The sequence below is a fragment of the Siniperca chuatsi genome, linkage group LG24 (genome assembly GCF_020085105.1).
Source record: "Siniperca chuatsi isolate FFG_IHB_CAS linkage group LG24, ASM2008510v1, whole genome shotgun sequence".
Lineage (NCBI taxonomy): Eukaryota > Metazoa > Chordata > Actinopteri > Centrarchiformes > Sinipercidae > Siniperca > Siniperca chuatsi.
The window spans coordinates 12685968-12706179 of NC_058065.1; the positions used below are offsets into that span (position 1 = coordinate 12685968).

Sequence of the window (20212 nt, forward strand, 5' to 3'; positions counted from 1 at the left end):
TTTCCTTTCAGCAGAATGCATGCTATGTTTCAACAGGTCAGGTCAATGTAGGACTACCAATTTGGGGAGGGGTTGCTCATTTACTCCCCGACTGTAGTCTTGGTTGCGACCTAACAATGTAAATTGGAGTGCAAATTAAGTCCCCCCCAGTTTTCACTCGTACCGTTAACTCCACCAGAGCAGTTGGGGTTCAGTGCCTTGCTCTGGGGCACTTTGGCAGTACTTGTTGAATGAGGTTAGACTCTAAACTAATTAACCTCCGCCACCCACATTTTCTCACTTGACCCAAGAACTCAACCTCCAGCCACCTTCACCCCCCGATGTCACTTGCATCGAGGCAGCACACACAACTCTGAAGTACTTTAATTCCACTCAGTCCCTCCTTCATCAGCCTGCCAGTCAGGCAATATCACAGAAGGTCATCTGGAACGGCTCTGTGGTAATAAAGAAGTTATATTGGAGTTCTGTCCATCCCTATTCGTTATCAAGCCCAAAGAAAAAACTTCACTGATAGTTGAACAATAAAGTCGTCTCATGTTGTATCGAATTCAATAATAAGCTAGCGTTATTACTCAGGCATGCACTGGGCCAAATGGAGCCTTTCCTCCTGTGCTGTTAATGAAAGCTGATCGTAATAAGAGATTGTGTCGAGCGTTCTGCTCAGCTTACTTTTTGCTGCTAGGTTGATGAGAGTTGACGTGGTGACAGTTGAACATCAAAACAGTGTAAAGCAGATGAGATCAAGAGAGACGACAACACAAAGGTTTATTTTCGTTAAGAGTGCGTTAAGACGTGTGTGTGTGTAGAAGCTGCAGATATGTGCTGAAATACTACTGCTTTTTTGCTCTTTACCAAAAGCTGATTAATTAGATTTTTGATCTACCAAAAGTCTCATAACTAGATTAAGATACACTGGAGAAGTTTTAATTCATATTAATTTTGCTAGGCTGTAGTAGCTTTTTTACCAGTGTAGGAAAAATGTAGGGTCACTGCATCACAGTTATAGCCACTGCTGTTCCTCCCAGCTATCACCTCTCTATTGCAGCTGTTATTTAATGTGTATCACACTGCTGTGTGTGTGCCCGTCTGTCTCTGCATCACTCTGTCAGCCTGTCTGTCTGCCTGGCGTAGACAACAACCCAAGGCAGTCAAGGCTTGCAGTACGTGGGTGGTGGTGTGATACATGACCAAAGGCAGTGAAAGGCTTGTGATCTCGCTCAGACAACAGGTTGCAAGCTGTCCCAGTCCTGATAAACATCCACATTCAGCTCAACAACAGAAAGTGATTTAGCCTTTCTTCTCTAGTACATCGCCCCTGTTTTCAGGTCGGCCTGAGACCTGATCCCAAGGCTAAGGGGAGAAGGAGAGATAAGAGGAAGAAACGCTTAGCACAAGAGAGGGACAAAACCGTGTAGAAAGCAAAGTGAAGGCCTCTGGCGCGTAGTGGCAGTGAGAAATGTCACAAGGAGGGAGGAGGTTGTATCACCGAGAGGTTGAAGTCCAAGCAAAAGGCAGGTGATGCAGCTGCCCCCACCCGACTCCTCAAGGCAGTGTGTCTTGACAAGCTGCTAAAATGTTCCAGTTGGTATTTCCAAAGAGCTGTCACTCACCTGCTACTCCTTCAGCGGCAGGACGTTTGGATAGCAGCGGATGGGAAGTAAAAGAGCTGGGCTCAGGTTGATTCCCATTAGACCTCAATCTCTGCAGCTCAGATGGATCCTGACAGCGATACGGGGGGCTGTTGATGGGAATTATATCCACCCCAAGGCACAAGTTAAGAATGTAGAGCCTGAGAGGGTAAAAGAGAACTGTGGCACTGGAGTTAATTGAACTGGGTGGTAACATCCATCATCACGCCACACAGTTATCCAGGGTGATATAGAATATCAGTGTCACGTAAGTTCATTAAAAGACCAGTTCAGCACAATTGCAAAAAAAACACTTTTCCCAAAAATCTAGCAATGCAGATATTTTTGGTTTCGTGTGCCCAGGTTTTGAGATGTCCATCTGTGAGATTTCTGCCATCACCCCAGCCTCACGGTGTGTGGGATTATGTTCTGCTGCTGAAATCATCGGAAATGACAATCTCAACAGTAACATGTCTTTAAAGCGGAACTCTTTTGACAGGTCGTGGGGAGAACTACTACATATGTTTAAAAAAAAAGGTTGTATAAAGCTTTTTGTGGCTCCACAGAGAGCTGCGTGAAGTCTGATAAATTGCCTCAAGGGATGTCACTTGATGTGATGTCACTTCAGCATCAATTGGGTCTGAAAACTACAAGTTTGAAAATGAATCAAATCTGGGGGTGTTGAGTCAGAAAGAAGTGAGGTTACCAGACCTCTGTAGCCTGCTCCTCATTTCTGCTTGATGCTAGCACCTCGAAACCCATCCAACCACACCAAGCTCCTCCCTAAGCTGACTTAAAACAACATCATACTACTTCATCCTTTACTTCCGACTGACACTAATTATTTCTACGGCATAGGGCTACTTGAATGTAAACATATGTCCTTTTGGGGCTTGATTCTGTCGTTTTTCTTAGGAGGACAGTCTCAGTTTGCCACAGTTTCCACTGGAACTATTTTAAACCAAAGAAATTGCTCCAATACCCAAACAACACCCTGTTTGGTTTGTATTTATTCATCTCAAATATTGGGCCCTGGCTAGCAGCAAGCACTGGCAACAAAAGAAGCTTATTTCTCATGATATGGGTGTGCTGGGGGGAAAAAAGAGATAACATTTAAAAACCCAAGGTTTCCCTATGAGAGCCATCATTCACACAAACGTTCAAAGGTGATATGTCAGCTTGTGTATAAGAGCTGACAAGGTTCCTCATGGGAACTCTACCAAGAAGGCAGTGAGTTAAAGATAGGTGGTGGTACAGAGACATCAGTCCCTCAAACTGTGCTGTGAAGAGATGGGGGAATCTAAATCGGATGCTCTGCTCACCACAGGCACAAACTCGCTATATGATCGGCCATGTTTTTCTCCCTCAGCAGTTTCTTTCTGACAAGTGATCAGGTCCAATGGTAGCAGGCACTACTTCCAACAAAATGAAATGAAGTTAGCCACAAGGTTATGAATGTGTGCAGATGTTTCACGCCAACAAGAAGTTCATATACTGTAATTAAAGCATAAATACAAGGAAGTTCTCTGCCCTTAAAGTTGCCTCGTATATCATGGTCTATAGATATCAAGCCGACCGTCAGAAAATGCACGGCTGAGTAAACAAATTATAGAGGAGAGCAGAGTCGCGGTAGGCTGTTTAGTTCCAAGTGTCTCCTTGGTCAGAGGGTACTCATGTAGGGCCATCTGACTGATTACATGCATGCAAGATGTGGCTTTAAGTCAAGGCTTCTACTGTGTGCGTGTTAACACCTTTAATCAGATTAGATTAAAGTCGCCATGTGTAGCATTTTAACCTCAATCACTAGCACATTAACTTGAAAACATCAGCATAATTACCATAAACAAACAAGGCTCTCGCCGAGGAGACTGTCAGCTCCAATGTACGCTGCATTTTACTTTGTGTTGATGTGGTGGAAAATCTGCTGGAGTACTCCACAGCTCGAAACAGGAACGCCTTCACTTTTGCAAATAATACGCACTTTTATTCCACTTCAGCTATTCTAACTGCATAAATTCAACTTCACATTAGCCTACTTTATCAGGACATGTATATTCACTGTTATTTGGGGCTGCTGCAACTTTCTTCTTGCTCTTCAAAACAAACATACTGATACAAATGGGAAATATGGTCTTGCAGCTAAAATTCATAATGTTTTTCTTATGTAACACATCACCATTTCATCCATGTTTGGTGTTTGTATGGTGAAACTAATACTTAGAACTAAAATACTTTTTATTTTCGCTATTAATAAATTACTCTCTTGGTCCAAGTGAGTCCAAGTACAAAATAATAACAAATGCCCATCACAATTTTCAAAAGCCCAAATTGTCACATTAGAATATGTTAGTTTGTCCGACCAACAGTCCAAAACCCAACAAAATAATAATGCAGCTGATAATATTCTCATTTGAGGAGCTGGAGCCAATGAATTTTGGGGATTTTTGCTTCAAAATGAATTTGATCATTAATTAATTATAAAAATAGTTGTAGATTAATTAACCAAACAATAATGGACTAATCGTTTCAGCTTTAGCTAGGTAGCTAGTTATCTTTGTAGGAAGATGACATCTTCATCCCACAGACAAAACTCGCCTGTCGCCTGTTCTAACTGGAGGTAAACACTTGTCAGTGGGCGCGACACCAGACCTGAATCTCTGAACAAATCAGAGATGCTGTGTGTCAACTCAGAGGACTAAAACTGGCCAAAATGAGGCAAAACAGCTTCATAAACACAACACTGAATGCTTAGTCAATATCATTGTACAATCATGTGGAAAGTTACAAATTGCAGCTTTAACTGAGTCTAGCTTTTCAGTTAAAATAGAAAAAAACACTGGTCTCAGGGCAGATTAAGTCTGTAGTCATAATAAAACCCATGCAGTCTTGTGACCTGGCCACTGATCCTTGACTGGTACTCCTCAGTACTATTTATAGACGCTCCATGTGCACAAGCTGTGGTCTGTTCCACCTGGTTTACCCCTGGACACAAACAAAGGTCAACGTCTGATATTTGTTAACATATTGTGGCAATACTCCATCACCACTAGACACTATGTGTCACTGTTTTATGCCAGTTACCATGTCTTTAAAATCTGATTTTGTAAAACTTACATGTAAAAAACAGAAAATCTGTTCTTTGTTGCCGTGATCACACCATCAAGATTATTTAGCACTCTGAGGATGTCTGTACCATATTTGCTTTGCCCAGGCATATGTAGCTTTTCTCACTTCTATGTGACGGCCCTTGTTTTCTGTAGATGTGAGACTTTGTCTTGTTCAGATCGCCTGCACTGACAGGAATCACCCGGTTGCTATGGCATCATGTAGCGACAATTCCCACAGAATGAATTAAACTGTGCAAAGAAAACTCATGACCTTGATTTGAAATAGCAGCCCAAACTGCGAGCAGCCGGTGGGAAGCTTATGATAAAAAAAACAAAGGAAAAGAAAAACAAAGGCAAAACAGTGGTGTCAATGCGCTTGCTGTTTTATTGGGATCACACAGTTTCCAGTACACTGGGATTTTAAAGGTATAAGAAGACGAGTTGTTCATTTACCTAGTTTGGCGTTTAAAGCTAATGAGAAGGGAAAGAGAAAGTCTAGACGAGCACTAGACCAGAGGAGGTAGCTTGAAATAGATGGGAGCAACTCGTCTCTATGGAAACCACAGGCGAAAACAGTGGCACACTCTGCCTTGAAAGACATGTGGGAGATGGGGATGAAAGAGACAGAGAAGAGAGAGGGAGAGAGAAAGGGAAGGAGAGGGAGAGGAGGGGTGAGACGTGGCATGAGGAGAGGATGAGAGGGAAAGATGGCGAGCTTACGAGAAAGATGTGTGTGTCCCAGCAGTGGATATCGATGCCCCCAGTGGGCATTAATGTCACCGGGTTCATCTCTCTTTGAAAGAATTGATTTCATTCCAGCAAGTGAACACAATATTCTCCTTTAAGACACCATGGGGAGTAATTTCTCAAACAATGGCGCTGATGACACAATGAGACACAATTAAAAGTTATCTCCAGGTAGAATAGTTATTTACTAGCGTGACAGGTAATTATTGATACTGATAAGAGCCCCTTTCACAATTTTAAATAATTTTAGAAAAGGTTAGTCACCTCCCACAGTGACTAACTCACCAGTCGCGGCGACCATGTATGAGCAGTTGACAGGTGATTGGCGGTACCTTCCCAACCTGGCTATTACACATTTTCAATTCACTGCGAGTTTTCACTATAGTGGTCATGTGTTACAGCCTCATTTCCTTCATTCATCCCTGTCATTAAAAGACAAGTGGACTGATGAGAGCGTTACCTCTTCAGAGGCTGACTAATGACCACGGTCTGTACACAGTCCGGACGTAACTGTCAGCATCATTTGAGAAGTCCAAAACAAATCTCTGCAGTGAATTATGTCTTGTGTCTCTATCACATAAGTATGGAGGCCACTTTCTGCCAGGAAAACAAAAAAAGAAGAAAGGAGAGGTAGAAGAAAAGTGATGCATGGAAAAAATAATAGTAATAGTAATAAAAAATACTCAGTAAGTCAAAACTATGAGATACTAAATTATGAGTTAGTATCTCAGCTTTGACTCAGTATCTCAGATTTTTGACTTAGTATGTCATAGTTTTGACTTACTAAGTTAACGTTTTGATTTAGTAAGTCATACTTTGACTTAATATTTCACAATTTTCAATTACTATCAAGTAATTTTGAAATACTGAGTCAAAATCTGATTATTTCTTTTCTTGGCAGAAATTGGCTTCCATACATAAGAAACGTCATTTGACAAAATATACCAAACATTACATTAGTGTTAAATAAGGACCTTGCATAAATATATAAACATGAAATATATGCTAAAGTTAGAAAAGGAAATATCTGAAGAAGTTAACAAGACTAAGAATCTGTCCAACTTCTGCTGAACTTGTCAGATTATTGATTTCCCAGCTGCTTTTTGTGGGTCATAGCCATTATTGTGCCTAACTTTGGTTTTGTTAAGTCATTACTACAAGTATTAGTACTACCACCACGTGTGGTAGTACTAATGCATCTGCATCTATTTTATTGTAATATGATCTAATTTAATGTAATGATTGATGAAGTTTCAAATGTGAAACAGTGAGGCACGAGCTAGGGCTAAATGTGTTACTGATGAAGAAATGCTTTAGATTATTGATTTCAAAGCTGCTTTTGTAACTGCATTTTATGTGCAGCTGACCATTTTTTTAATATTATGTTTGGTTTTGATTTTATTTGGCAATTTAAAAAAAAACAAATAGAATCCAACCACAGAGTGCTGTGTGATGTCAGAGCACATGGAATGCTGCCTGCTTTGTTACCTCATATGCCCTTGATGTGTACGGAATGTTGAGACAGTAAGCAGGAGGTGAAAAGTTCAATTTGTTCACTTGATATTTTGCAGCCACAATGGAAGCAACACAAAAACCGAGAGCTGTCACACCGAGAAGAAAAAACATGGAGACCCAGCATAACACAGAGCTGGAGGACACTAGAAGAAACACCAGGGACTTTGCGAGGACTTGGCATCGCCAGGGCACGTCCAATTTTAAACCCAAAGAGGGCAGAGTCCGATATGATCTGATGGAGGAGAACGCTGCTCTCAGAGCCCAACTGGAAGACTCCCAGTTCAAGCAGCACCTGTTTCACTGCAGACATGCAGCTGCGGAGCGAAAGGCCAGGGATTTAAAGATACTGCTGGAAGAGGTTCGCAGTAAATATAACCACTCTACTGCAGAAGCTGAGCGAACGATTGAACAGCTCAAAGACCAGCTGGAACGGGCCCGCAGCAATGAGACCAGGTCTTATGAGGAGGAGATTCAAAAGCTCAGATTTGAGCTGAGTGAGGCTTGCATTGAAAGAGTCAATGCTGTTACCAGGCTGATGCATGCTGATAAGATCATGGCAAGCCTGAATGGCAAACTGGAGGAGGCCAACAAAAAAGTGCAGCAGCAAAACAGCAACCCTGTTGCAGAGCGGTGTGAGGAGGCTCCAACCCCGAGCACAAAGGCATCCCAGACAGAACTGGCAGAGAAGCTCCAGCAGCAGCTCCTGAAGGCTCAGAAAGACCTGGAGGAGCAGGCTGCTAAGCACAGGGAGGACCAAGAGGCTCTCCGCTGTGAAACTGAGGAGCTTAGAGCCAAACTCTGCACCGAAGAGGCCCTTAAAGAAAAAAAACAAGCGAAGGCCCTTGACCTGGAGGAGGAGCTCAAGAAAACTAAAGCCTCCTACCTTGCGCAGCTGGAGCAGCAAAAGAAAGAGAACAGCAAGATCGTGGCTGAACTAAAAAGAGCAGAGGAGGAGAAAGCCTCGCTTCAGCGGACTCTGCAGAAGAAAGATGAGGACTGGAATCAGAGAGAAGCCGACATAACAACCAGGCTAGGTGAACTCGAGTCCACGATGAAGGAAGTGTTGGACAAAAAGTCCAAAAAGAAGAAGAAGAGATTCTGGCTAGTCAGGTTGTTCACCTGAATGGCAACAGCAGAAAGAAGGATAGACAAGGCAGAAAGAACAATCGATCAATCAATCAATCAATAAATAAACAAAAAATAAATAAATAACTGTGATGTTTCAATTCTGTATAAAATTCCAAGTTGCACTTCAGTTGAGTTCACATTGAAACAGCTTTACTGAGATCATGTTGGAGAGAAACTATGCAGCCTTGTGTTAATGCTGTTTTTGTATAAATCCGAAACCGAATCTTGCCATGGAATGAAAAAACTTTCTGAATATAAACTGTTGTCAGTATGCTAAATCTAACATTATGCCATTGAATAATTATTGAACTTATTACATCAGTATGATTTTTCTGACATAGTACAGATGTTTTCAACGAAAATACAGTGATAATTAGAGAAATCCAGCGTGATGGGACTAATGCTGCTTAATAATGATTTAACAAAGCCAAATTTAAGCACAATAACATTGTGAACATGACAAACCTCACTCTTGCCACTGGGGGAGGTGACCAGATGGCGTGTCTGTAGTGAACAGGAAATAGGATTTGAACACAGTGGTTTCATTGCTGATGCGTATCCAAATACATTCATCTTGAAAAAGAAAAAGAGATACGTTCATCTGAGTCTCATGTTCAAGACACCAGCTACATGAGTAAGATTGGTGTCACTTTTCATGCATATATGATCTGTATCCAAGATCTAAAACAACAATTATAGTCATTCAGGTTATGAAAAGTACAATTAAAGTTACATTTGTACAGTAATACAACTTTTAATTTGTGAAATAGTATGAAATGCTATGGTAGTGTTTCTTAAAGGTGATTTTCAGCTGAAAAAACACAATAATACCAAAATTAAGAGCAATGGCTGCCCTCCATTTCACTGATTCTATACAATAATGTCACTGATATTATACAATATTACCAGCTTCAATTCTAAAATTATCAAAAAATCCTCAACTTCCACTTTTGGGGGGCTTTTGCCTCTTGCGCCTTACCATGTTATTTCAAAAAGTGTCTATCCAAAGTGATGTCTGGAAAGTTTCCACTGTGGTTGAGATTGTAAAACTTAACTACAGGAATACAGGGCCAGCTTTTTACCGCGTCCCTGCTGAATTATGGCTGCACTGCTTGAGCCACTTCAGAGACAAGTTCTGTTTCAGTCATGAGAAGGTGTCAGGATTTCCCGCGTAATTCTGATGTGGCTCCACTGTATACCCGAGGTTCTTAACCCGCAAATGGATTTCTGGCATTCATTTTATCACATTTTAGACTGGGGGACGACAAAAAGAAAATAGAAAAATTGGATTATTTGATCATTTCAACTATTCTGCTTCACCACACTCAAAACAAATCTCCACTGCAGCTGTTTAATAGAAGACAGGATTGATGCAAGAATGGGGACACTTACCCAGAATACCCCATATGCATTATTAATGGTGATTAATAAACCTCTGCCCACATGTTATATAATCACTTGACTTCCACATGGGTCACCCCAGTGCTGACCAGCTATTCATCATGCAGTCACAGTGAATTCTCTTTACAAAGTATTGCGCCTGCATTCCTCATACATGCATTACCTTCCCAGGTATCACCACAGTGCTGACCATGACCACCCTGAGCACAGTGGCCAGGAACTCACTACCTAGAGTGTCCTACGTGACGGCCATGGACCTGTTTGTCACCGTCTGCTTCCTATTCGTCTTCGCTGCCATGATCGAGTATGCCATGCTCAACTACTACTCCTACATTGTACGCAGACCTCCTGCCAAGACGCAGAGAATGGTAAGCCTGTGGTGAATGTGTGTGTAATGGGCTGGTACTGTATATCAGCTCTGCATTTGCCTTTTATTTATGTTAACATCCACCTCCACTACAGCAAATGTTCTTCTTAGAGCACAGCTGCATGAAACAGCCTGTAAAGCATGCATCTTTAATCAGTACCATTCATATAATGCTCTCAGTAATGTAATAACATGGATGGATTACTGAACGTGAAATTAATATTGCTTGTGGAAAGTCAATCAAACAACTACCAAGACATGCAAAACAACCACAAAGAGACACTAACCGACTACAATGAGAAACAAAATGACTACCAAAAAAAAGCAAAACAACAACAAAGAGATATGAAATGACCACAAAGGGACACAAAACAACTACAAAGACATGCAAAATGACCACAAAGAGACACAAAACGACTAGTAGTCTTTCAGTCTCGGTGTCTTGCTCCTATGGGTGGGGGCCTTGTTCATGTCTGTGTCCAGGGGCCCATTATTTCATAATCCATCCATGTGCATCACAACTGTATTAATAATGATAATATAAAACCAGCATGCAAAACATGATAAATCGTTACTGAGCTGGTTCTCATTAGTTTAAGGGTACTAGGTTCATGGGTGCCATAGCAACCTTGAGGGGCCTCAAGACCCCCGGGCACCCATGGGATCAGTACTAATGAGCGTAATGTAGCTGTCTGAACAAAGAAAAACAAAGGATAAAAAAAGAACAAATGCTCTGGGTACAGTCACTCTTGTGCCACCTGATGAGCCAATCAAAAATGTGTGTGTGTGTGTGTGTGTGTGTGTGTGTGTGTGTGTGTGTGTGTGTGTGTGTGTGTGTGTGTTGATGTGTTTATAAATTATTATGCATCCAGGCCTTGTTCAAGTTGAAGTCTTGGTGTCATACGATTTTCTAAGTGATGCTTCAGAGGCTTTTTCAACCTTGGTCAAATTCTTGTAATCTTTTCAGTAAAAATGAAATAACATAAAAAGCGCATGAATGCACATGCTATTGGTTGTTTTCTGTCTAATAAAATCAGCCTTCAGAAACTCATATTGATTGAATCCATAGAGTTTCAACATATATCCAGTGCACAATGTCTTCCCAGGCATCTAACATGTGTGTCTTTCTGAGCATGTGTGCAGTTGAAAACATTTCTTTTCTAGCAATCGCTCCTGAGCCTAAAGCTATGTGTGGGCGTTCTCAAGGTTGCACCTACTGCGAAAGCTTTAATGGCGGCAGCACACGTCTACTAAGACTGAGTCAGCCACCGCTGCTGTCATTTCGCTCTCTCCAGATCCCCTCCCTCTTCATTATTTCCTCCCAGTGTAGTGGAGTTCTGCTGAATGTGTCTCAGGGCTAAAAAGACTGTCAGCTCAGGCTGAACAATTAAGTTGTGTTACATTCAGTCCCCTCCTCTGCATTTCTGGCTCTCTGCTGTATTTTGGCTTGGCCTGTCTGTGGGGAAGCCTCATATTCTCCCCCATCCGTGTGGCCCTTTGTGCCGCCCACTCAGTCAATTCTCTTACTCCACAAGACACATCTAACTCTCTTTCTCTCCCTCTCTCGCCACCCACTCTTCCTCCAAGAGCGGAGTAGAGGACTGGAAAAATGTGTGAAGATTTTACCCCAATTAGGTTGTCCCAAACGATTTTATAAACATCAGGGAGGAAGTCACGTAATGAATTTTGTCAGGAGGTACTTATTCAGCATTCCAGCCTAAAAATTCAGGCTTAGAGCTGCGTTGTGTGGGTATCAAAAGGATTGTTTTTTTGAAATCAGTAGTTTTACTTTCAATTAAAATGTTTAAACATAAGTATTATACTTCATTTTATTCAAACATCTATTTCCAAAAGTGAATATCAACTTTTTAAAAACCCTAGACATCACTATGCTGTTACAAAAGCATATCAATTCACCAATGCATTGCACCATTGTTTGGTAGTGTATTTTTTAATTCCAGCTGATAAATGTACAAACGAAGCGAATGGTCCATCACTTTGAGATCTATTCAACACATCAGCAGTGGAGTCTGATGGAATTTTTCAGCAATCTAAAACATCAATAAATACCTGTCAGGGCTTTGTGCCTTTACAGACTTGCCATTTTGCACTAATAATCAATCTCACAGACTATAATCCACTAGAAGTGGCACAATTTCTCCACTGCAGCTTCAATAGACCAGAATGCAATGCAGCAAAAAGGCATTTTGAGAAAGGCATGCTGCCACAATGATGAACATAGCCTAATTTTCATTAACTAGTCATGTTCTTTTGCTTCTTTTTTAAGCTTTGTTTCAAAAGTAATGGTACTTCTGCTTTCACTAACCCCCACCTCCCCCATTAGTTGGCAATACCTGTCAAGCTTTCCATCAGCACATATAGAGATTTACCATCAAAATTATTAGTATTTTTTTAAATAATGTGTCCTTGATTTCAGACAAAGAAAGAAGACAAAAGCAGGCAGATTTGATGAGCTGTAGCTAGCTAATTAAGCTAATGTTAGCTCCATGGGTTGGCAAAGACTTGTTTTAAAACAAGAATCCTGTAAAAGTGGCCTTAAATATATGCATGATGGCTACATACAGTACATGATATCATGCTAAAAGACTGAAGCTAAAGCTGCATGTCCCAGGCAAAAAGTAAGCATCTTCACCAGCTGATGATTCGTGAAGAAGACATGTAAATAAAGAAGCATTGTTCTTGAATTGCAGTGTAGAGCTAGTTAGTTCTTTAAGTATGATAAGGAAAAAATGTAAATTCAAACTGTTATTTCATTCTGTTTGGCTGCTTATCTTACATATTTCATTTTAACGTTCACTTTTAATCTTACAAAAGATTTAAGGATGAGGACTAACATGAATTGATGGGCCAAATGTAATGCTATCCCGGTTAATGAGTTTGGCTGGGGTTGTTGGAGATTAAACTTCCTCATATCCAATAAAGAGCAGGGCAGAGCTGCTAACATTAGCCAAAACTCTAGTAGCATCCGGGATCATGTTCCACACAGTGGGGAAACACTACAAGTGCTAGTGTTATTTTTTTAACTAACCTGTAATCCTACAAACTGATGTAGTTAGTTAATGATGTGCTCCTTGGCCTTTGAAGCAACTCTCGGTTTCTGCTTTAGGTAGTAAGTTAGTTAGCCTGACATGGTAACAATTGCAGCTTATGTTAAAGCAGAGTAACACACAGTTCATATGCACTTTTGTGCTTGTGTTTTTGGTTTTGGAAAGGCTAAAAAAAAGACACCACCCTCCAAACTCTTTAAATGTTGAGTCTCACTCTTACCACAGCCCAATGGACACCGCTTCTACATCAAAGCTTGGCAAGTCTGCCGTGCCTAATTATGGCTGCTAAGCTATGATTGGACAATCACTGTTCAGGGGAGGGGTTTAGCATACGGTCAATTCCTAAACCATAACTCTCTCTCTTTCTGTCAACTCATACAGGCCTACTCATCTTTCAACATGGGTCACACCCCTCGGCCCATGATGCCCATGGGCAACTCCCTGTTCTGGCACGACTACGACGACAACTGCCTGTATGAGTGCCTGGACGGGAAAGACTGCAAGAGCTTCTTCTGCTGTTATGAGGAGTGTAAAGAAGGCGGCTGGAAGAAAGGACGGATCCATGTCAACATCCGCGAGCTGGATTCCTACTCCCGGGTTTTCTTCCCCACCTCCTTCTTACTCTTCAACATAGTCTACTGGGTCAGCTACCTCTACCTCTAGTCGGTCTCGGGTTGTGATCCATGGGCCCTTCTGAAACAGCCACAGTCCCCGCCACTTTGCACCACGGCTCGTGATTTAAGGTCAAAACTAAGCGTGGAGGAGGAAATGGGGTGGATCCGCTCTGTGGGAATTGTCAGACATGCTGCCTCTGGAGTGGTATGACTAAAAAATACATATGTGTAGTGGTGCACAGTGTAAAGGCCATGATACTTTGAGCAGTGGCACACCAAGGAGAATAAAATGCTCAGCAGTAGAACAACAAGCCGCCAGCATTAACTTGAATGCATGGGTTTATGACTCTCTGAGAAACCAACAGACAGCTGTAACTTCAGAGACGTTCGGGGACGGGGTTGCATTGCTGAATCTTGGTCTTCGAGATGGCGAAGCACCCATAGTGCCTTCTTTAGAAAGGGTGCGCCTAGAGACGCAGCTTCAGAGTTCCCTCCATTATCTTTATTACCTCATCCACCACACCGCCGCATGCTGTGCTGTTTATTCTTTGATGAAACAAACCCAGAACACCACCACTGGAGATGTTTAAAACTAACACTCACCATTAATTTTGTAGCACATTAGTTTTAGTTGTACTCTCGAATTAGTTTTACTTTCTAATATAGTAACGTTTTCTTCTTATTAATATTATTATTGGAATTAGTTGGATTTTCACAGCAAGTCAACTAGCTCACACATCAGTTGTTAAGTGTTGAATATGATTTAAGGTCAGTGGGGTACATGTGGGGCAGTGGTTGTCTGGAAAAATCTTGTTTATTAAGTCAGTGAGCTTTTGTTCATGATGCTTTACGACCAAGCAATGCAGTTTACAGTAGATGCCAAGAAGATTTGGGTGTTTTATAATGAATACCGGGTTACTTTCTTACACACAAAATGTATAAGAACTGCATAAATACATACCAATCTAATACTGAACATGCTAATCTCATCCCCAGGCATATTGTACTGTATGTATGTTACAGTACATGAATAAACAGATTAGGGTTTGAGCAGTGCTGGTTTCTTCCTGACAACAGCTATATGAAAACAGTTTCGCATTTTATTTTACAAACTTTTATTCTTATTTATATAGATATGTGTTTTTTACTTTTAATAGGACCTGTGCATTCCCTTGGCTTAAATGAAAAGTTTGACATTTTGGGAAAGCTTTTAATGTGAAAAAACTTGAGGAAGTGTTGAGTTTTATTGACGGTAACTTAACATCAATCAGGAGTACACAAAGAAGAAACAAGTATGAAAACATTTTCACCCAGCTCAACGTGTTTTTTTTTTATTCTCTATTCTCTATCCTCTTTTGAGACTCGGACATTATTTGAATACCGGCCTATATATGAGAATTTACAGTATTCACTTTCTTGGTTAGTTGAGAAGATTGATACCACTCACATGTCTAATGATGAAGCTGTCATCGGCACGGCTAACTTAGCTTAGCACAAAGACTAGCTTGGCTCTGTCCAAAGGTAAGAAAAATCCACCAGTCGGGATCTGTAAAGTTTCATGTTTTATGGGGGGTTATGTGACTAGTAACTTCCGCTGGTTGCCTGGCAACTGGTCTTGGCCAAGAAATAGTTTGGCAAACCATAACTCAGTGAAATTTCATTTTTACACTTAAAAAAGGAGATATAATGTGTTAATCGGTGAGCTAGAGAGGTGCTTTTAGGCGGAAAAAGCTACCCTGGCTCTGTTCATAGGTAACAGTCTTTGTGCTAAGCTAAGTTACCTGGCTGTAGCTTCATATTTAGCGTACAGACAAGAGAGTGGTATCAATAATTTCATCTAACTCTTGGCAAGAAAAGGAGTAAGCTTATTTCTCAAAATGTCGAACTATTCCAAGGAGTTAATAAATTAATAAGAAATTTCATCAGCATTGGTTTCAATGGAAAGTTTCAGCTGAGCATGATGTGCATGAAAATTGTTCAGTACACTATATACAGTATATATTGTATATATTGTATATTGGATAATGGAACAAGATGAGCTGCAGAAATATTAGTTTTGGTAACAAGCACTAAAAAAACAAACAAAACCCTAAAGCACATACAAACATATACTGTACGTGGCCTATTTATTTTGCATTAGTCATTCCATCTAGTTTCAGAAGTAGAGCTTGAGTACATAAGATTGGAGTCTAGATGAAAGCTTCAATTTTTCTGATGTCCTGCCATATGCGGGACCTAAAGGCACATCTTCTGTGTGTAGCTGGCAATGATCACAGGTGCTGTAAAATAAGTTATATATATATATATATATATATATATATATATATATTGTGGAACTCCATACACTCACATACTGCACACAGCGCGGTATTGAAAAATGGATGATCCAGGAGGGTTGATGACTCTTGATGTCCCACATCCACTCCTCAAACATGTAAAATTAATGCCATATATGGAGGCTTACGGACACACGAGTGTCAAAAAACAACAACACAGGGATGGATGGTACTGATGGAGTTAGAAACATTTTGGTTTTGTTAACTGTTCTATGGTGTTTTTTGCAGTCCTTTGGCTTTGTAGAACAATCAAACCCCCTTTTCCCCCCTTCTTTCCCCAACGTACACACACACTTTTTCCCCGGTATTTGTATGTTCAGAGAAAAGCTTTTATGTAAGATGTATCTAATTAATGTTTCTATTTTCATACAGTTATACATGGAATGTAAGTTAGGCCAGTAGCAAGGCCAGAGTCAATCTGGTTCCAGTTCAGTCAGTTCAAGCAGCCTAAATGAGTTTATATTTAGGGGTCCTACATATTCATAAGGCCTCCAGACACATTTGTGTCCTGTCCAGAGGTTTGTAATTACAAATCAAATCGCCTTGAGTGATGCTAGAGAAACAGCAGAAGGGCTGTTACCCTGTGGGCCACTATTTACTCTGCTGATTTTATATATTAGCTCATATGAGACAGTGAAATTTCATTAGTATTTCGACATTAGATCTATCTATCTATCTATCTATCTATCTATCGATGAACTGACTGAATTGAACAGAGCTTGGCCCACACTGCAGTAAACTCTCCTCACCTCTGATATTTCTACTACACTTTATAAGTGTCTTAGTCCGTTGAGATACTTCAATAAAACAAAATCACTATTTTCTACGTCTTAATGAAAATCACCTGTGTGTGTTTCAACTGACTGGGACCTGTATTTATAAAGCCTCTTTGGAATCAGAGTACTAACCCAGGATCAGCACTGGTGAGCATAATGAACTCGCTCAAGAGCCTCTTCCGGAGACCTCATCACCCCCATTAAAGTTTCCCAGCTTCTCTGAAAAGCGGTGCATCAGTTGCACAGAGGTGTCAGAAAATCATGTATTACTCCTACTTTATCCTGCAAACCAATTTTGTTTTGATTGCCAGTGAGGTCTCTGGAGGGCGGGGCTGTACATCTTGGATCAGCACTCGTGGGGAAAATATTTTATGAAAACAGGATCTAGAGTGAAAATAGGTATCTTTTTTCTAGTGCGTGGTACATTGCTTATATTAATAAATAACGTTTTGGTCAAGTGGTACTGTGAAGTCTTTTTCTGCAAGAATGAAGGTCTTCAAGAGTGTTACTGCCTGTGTTGTTAACAGGTACAGGCGTGAAGCAATAGATCTGAAAGTATCTGGGACGTGTATGTAGTCGATATCCTTAATAACATCCTTCTTTTGGACTTCAGTGCCAGTGCCTCCGTAGCTCTGATCCCCGTAAATCATCACCAGTTTGAACAGGATTTGATACTGAGACTCCTGCCAAAAGACCCAACAAACATCTCTCTCTCAAAGCCACTGCTTAAATGCAAATACTGTATGTGATTGCGATACGATTCAGAGAGTAATGCAAGAAATAAGTACTAGCTAATTGTAATTGTTCGTACTGGTCTGTCAGTTTTTGAAACCTCCATTATAAGTCTTCATTATGTGTATATATATATATATATATATATATATATATATATATATATATACACATCTGTGCTGGATAATTGGCAAAGACACATTATTGCCTTAACTGGAGTAGTGCAAGTATTTCTTTCATGTGCACATGTACAGTAAACGTTTGCCACTTATATGTTTGCCATATTATCTGTTGGTGGGGGGGGCAGTTTAACTCTGCCACCACAGCAATGGTGGTGGCGCTAGAGAGCACAACACATAAATCAGATGGTGGATTATAGCTCAAAATCACAAAAGTCCATTATTGTATATGGCACTAAGCATGATGGGATGCTGAGTATACTGTCGTCTGTAGCTTTTCTTGTTATTGATAAGTATTTGATTTAGACTTTTCTAGTTATAAGCTATAAATATTATACATCTTTCCCCTCATTCAACACGACATGCAGTTTGGTGTTAATCAGTAAAAGGAACACCTCACAGATAGGAAGGAGACTTTGCATTCATTATTATAGTGTTTACTTAAGGGACATTGCAGGTGTAGAAATCTGGTGCTAAATTAAGTCTTTAAAGGATATGAGTCATGATCACTTGATGCAACCCCAGGTGGTATCATCTGTAACCTTGAAATGATTACAAAGTTCAGAATTTGAACAATTATTGGTTTCATTGGTCCAAAAAAAGACCTCTAATTCAATGTTCTGATGAGCAAGTTGATAAATTAAGCTCTCCATATACAATAGAATTAGTTACAATTGTCCTCAGGCAGTCTGCCTGCCCAAAAACAATGATACGACTAATATCCAGTGACAGATGCATGAGCACGTCATTGCTTTACCCTGAGTTTGTTGACCTAGTTTGAAGCAAGCGGCATGAACAGAGTACAAGCGAGAGGCAGACAAATAAGTGGAGTCAAAGGGTGGATGTTACAGCGTGGAGCTCCACCACCGCTGAAGCTGGAAGAAGCTCCTGCCACCTACGCGAGGCAAAAGCAGGATGGCACGCTAACACAGTGGATATGGAGAGAAAAGCACTTATGCTAGTAGAAAATTGAGCTGTCAGTGTGAGTGTGTGTGTAAGCGTGTGTGTGTGGATTTAACTCATGCCTATAAAGTGACAGCTTTGCTTGCAAGAAGAATGCACCCTGTGTGAGAAGGAGAAAATCTATCAGGGATCAATGCATGTCTGTGTGTGTGTGTGTGTGTGTGTGTGTGTGTGTGTGTGTTCATGCATGACTGCATGTATGGCTCAGTGAGGAGGGACTGTTAGTGTGTGTGTGTGGGTGCATGTATACACTCACTCATGTTAGTTGTTGTTTGCTGTATGTGTGCAGTAGTGAGTGTGCATCTCTGTATGTATGGTGTTTAAAGGTGTGTGTGTTCCCTTTTCCTACAGTACAATGACTTTCTGCTGCAACATCAGGGTCATACACAAGGGTGTAAGTTTGGTTTCGGGGGGGACCAAGAAAAAGTATATAAATGTACTAGTGTGTAAAGTATATAGTATGTATATGCTATTTCCTGAATTTATATACATTTATATCATCTATCAGAGACACAAATTATGATGAAATGGTTGTCATACTTTTTTAATAATGGTGATGTAAAGAGATATGAGATAAAAAAATAATTTTTAAAAACCTGGGCCCGTATTTATCAAGAATGTAAAGTAGGAAATCACTTGTGATACATTTTTGGTCCTATTTTTAGAACTAGGTATGAAAGCAATTTTTCAACTTTGCTAACTTAGGATGTCACTCCTATCACATCTAATATTTAGGAGAGTTCCAGAGGAGTCCTAACCTGGTAGGAGTTGCAGGAGATGGCGTTCAGAGAAAGGTATTCTCTGAGAGGAGAGAGGTTTTGGGAGAGAATATAACTCTCTATAACTATTTTTTATCAGAATTTTTTATCAGAATGTGTTATTTGCCACACTGATGTATATCTGAAACCAAAGCTATACCCTCGCATTAATTAACAACATTTCTTCATTATGATAGAAAACTTAATCCGGGCGACAATACATTTCTTACAAAACATATATGCTGTTGCAAATCAGTTGTACTGTATATCAACGTAATTTCTAGGAGACAGGGTTGGGGTAAGATACCTCTGAGCCAATCACATACTGATACACGATACCCAATCAGGAGCTATTAAGTCAATCCAAGATAGTCTAGAGTATGTAGCTAAACAAAGGCAGAAGGTAGGTAACTTGTCTTTGTTCACATAAACAGATGTTCTGTGTGGATGATGTATTACTGTAAACACAGTAGTCAAACTCGGAAAATTATAGTGTATTATTATTATTACACTATATTTTTTGCTAGTACTTGTATTCCTGTGTGCACTGACGTAAAGGTGAGCTGCTGTAACAAAAGAGTTTACCCTCAGGGATCAATAAAGTATTTCTGATTCTGATTCTGATGAATCTCAAGGTTGGAGATCTAAGGTTTAATTGAAACTATTATTTATCCATGTCTGCTAGCAGCCTGCTGTTGACTTTTCTACTCTCTTTCATTTTTATTCTTTGCTTTCACAGACTTTCTGAGAGTTCAACTGGATTTACACAGCCAGACACAAATTGCAATAACTTTTCATCATTATATAAACTGAAGATTTTCCTGATTTTCTGCCCGAGGTCGAAGTGATATTTAAATTTAAAATCTTAATTCTCTCTGAAAAGTAAACGGAAA

At 40.3% G+C, this 20212-nt stretch overlaps 1 protein-coding gene across 2 annotated transcripts in view; it reads left to right on the forward strand.

Annotated features, from left to right (window-relative positions):
• The window catches only part of LOC122871851 (gamma-aminobutyric acid receptor subunit gamma-3-like), a 94886-nt gene extending 77742 nt beyond the window's left edge, over positions 1–17144 (forward strand). Inside the window, exons 9-10 of one of the 2 annotated variants that reach the window (XM_044187319.1) lie at positions 9698–9894; positions 13343–17144. In XM_044187319.1, coding sequence (XP_044043254.1) covers positions 9698–9894; positions 13343–13624 — 479 coding nt within the window. In that variant the 3' untranslated portion in view covers positions 13625–17144. Of the gene's footprint in view, positions 1–9697; positions 9895–13342 lie in introns of those variants that run through there. The other variant, XM_044187320.1, reaches the window with a different exon arrangement.
• Positions 17145–20212: the final 3068 nt, after the last annotated feature.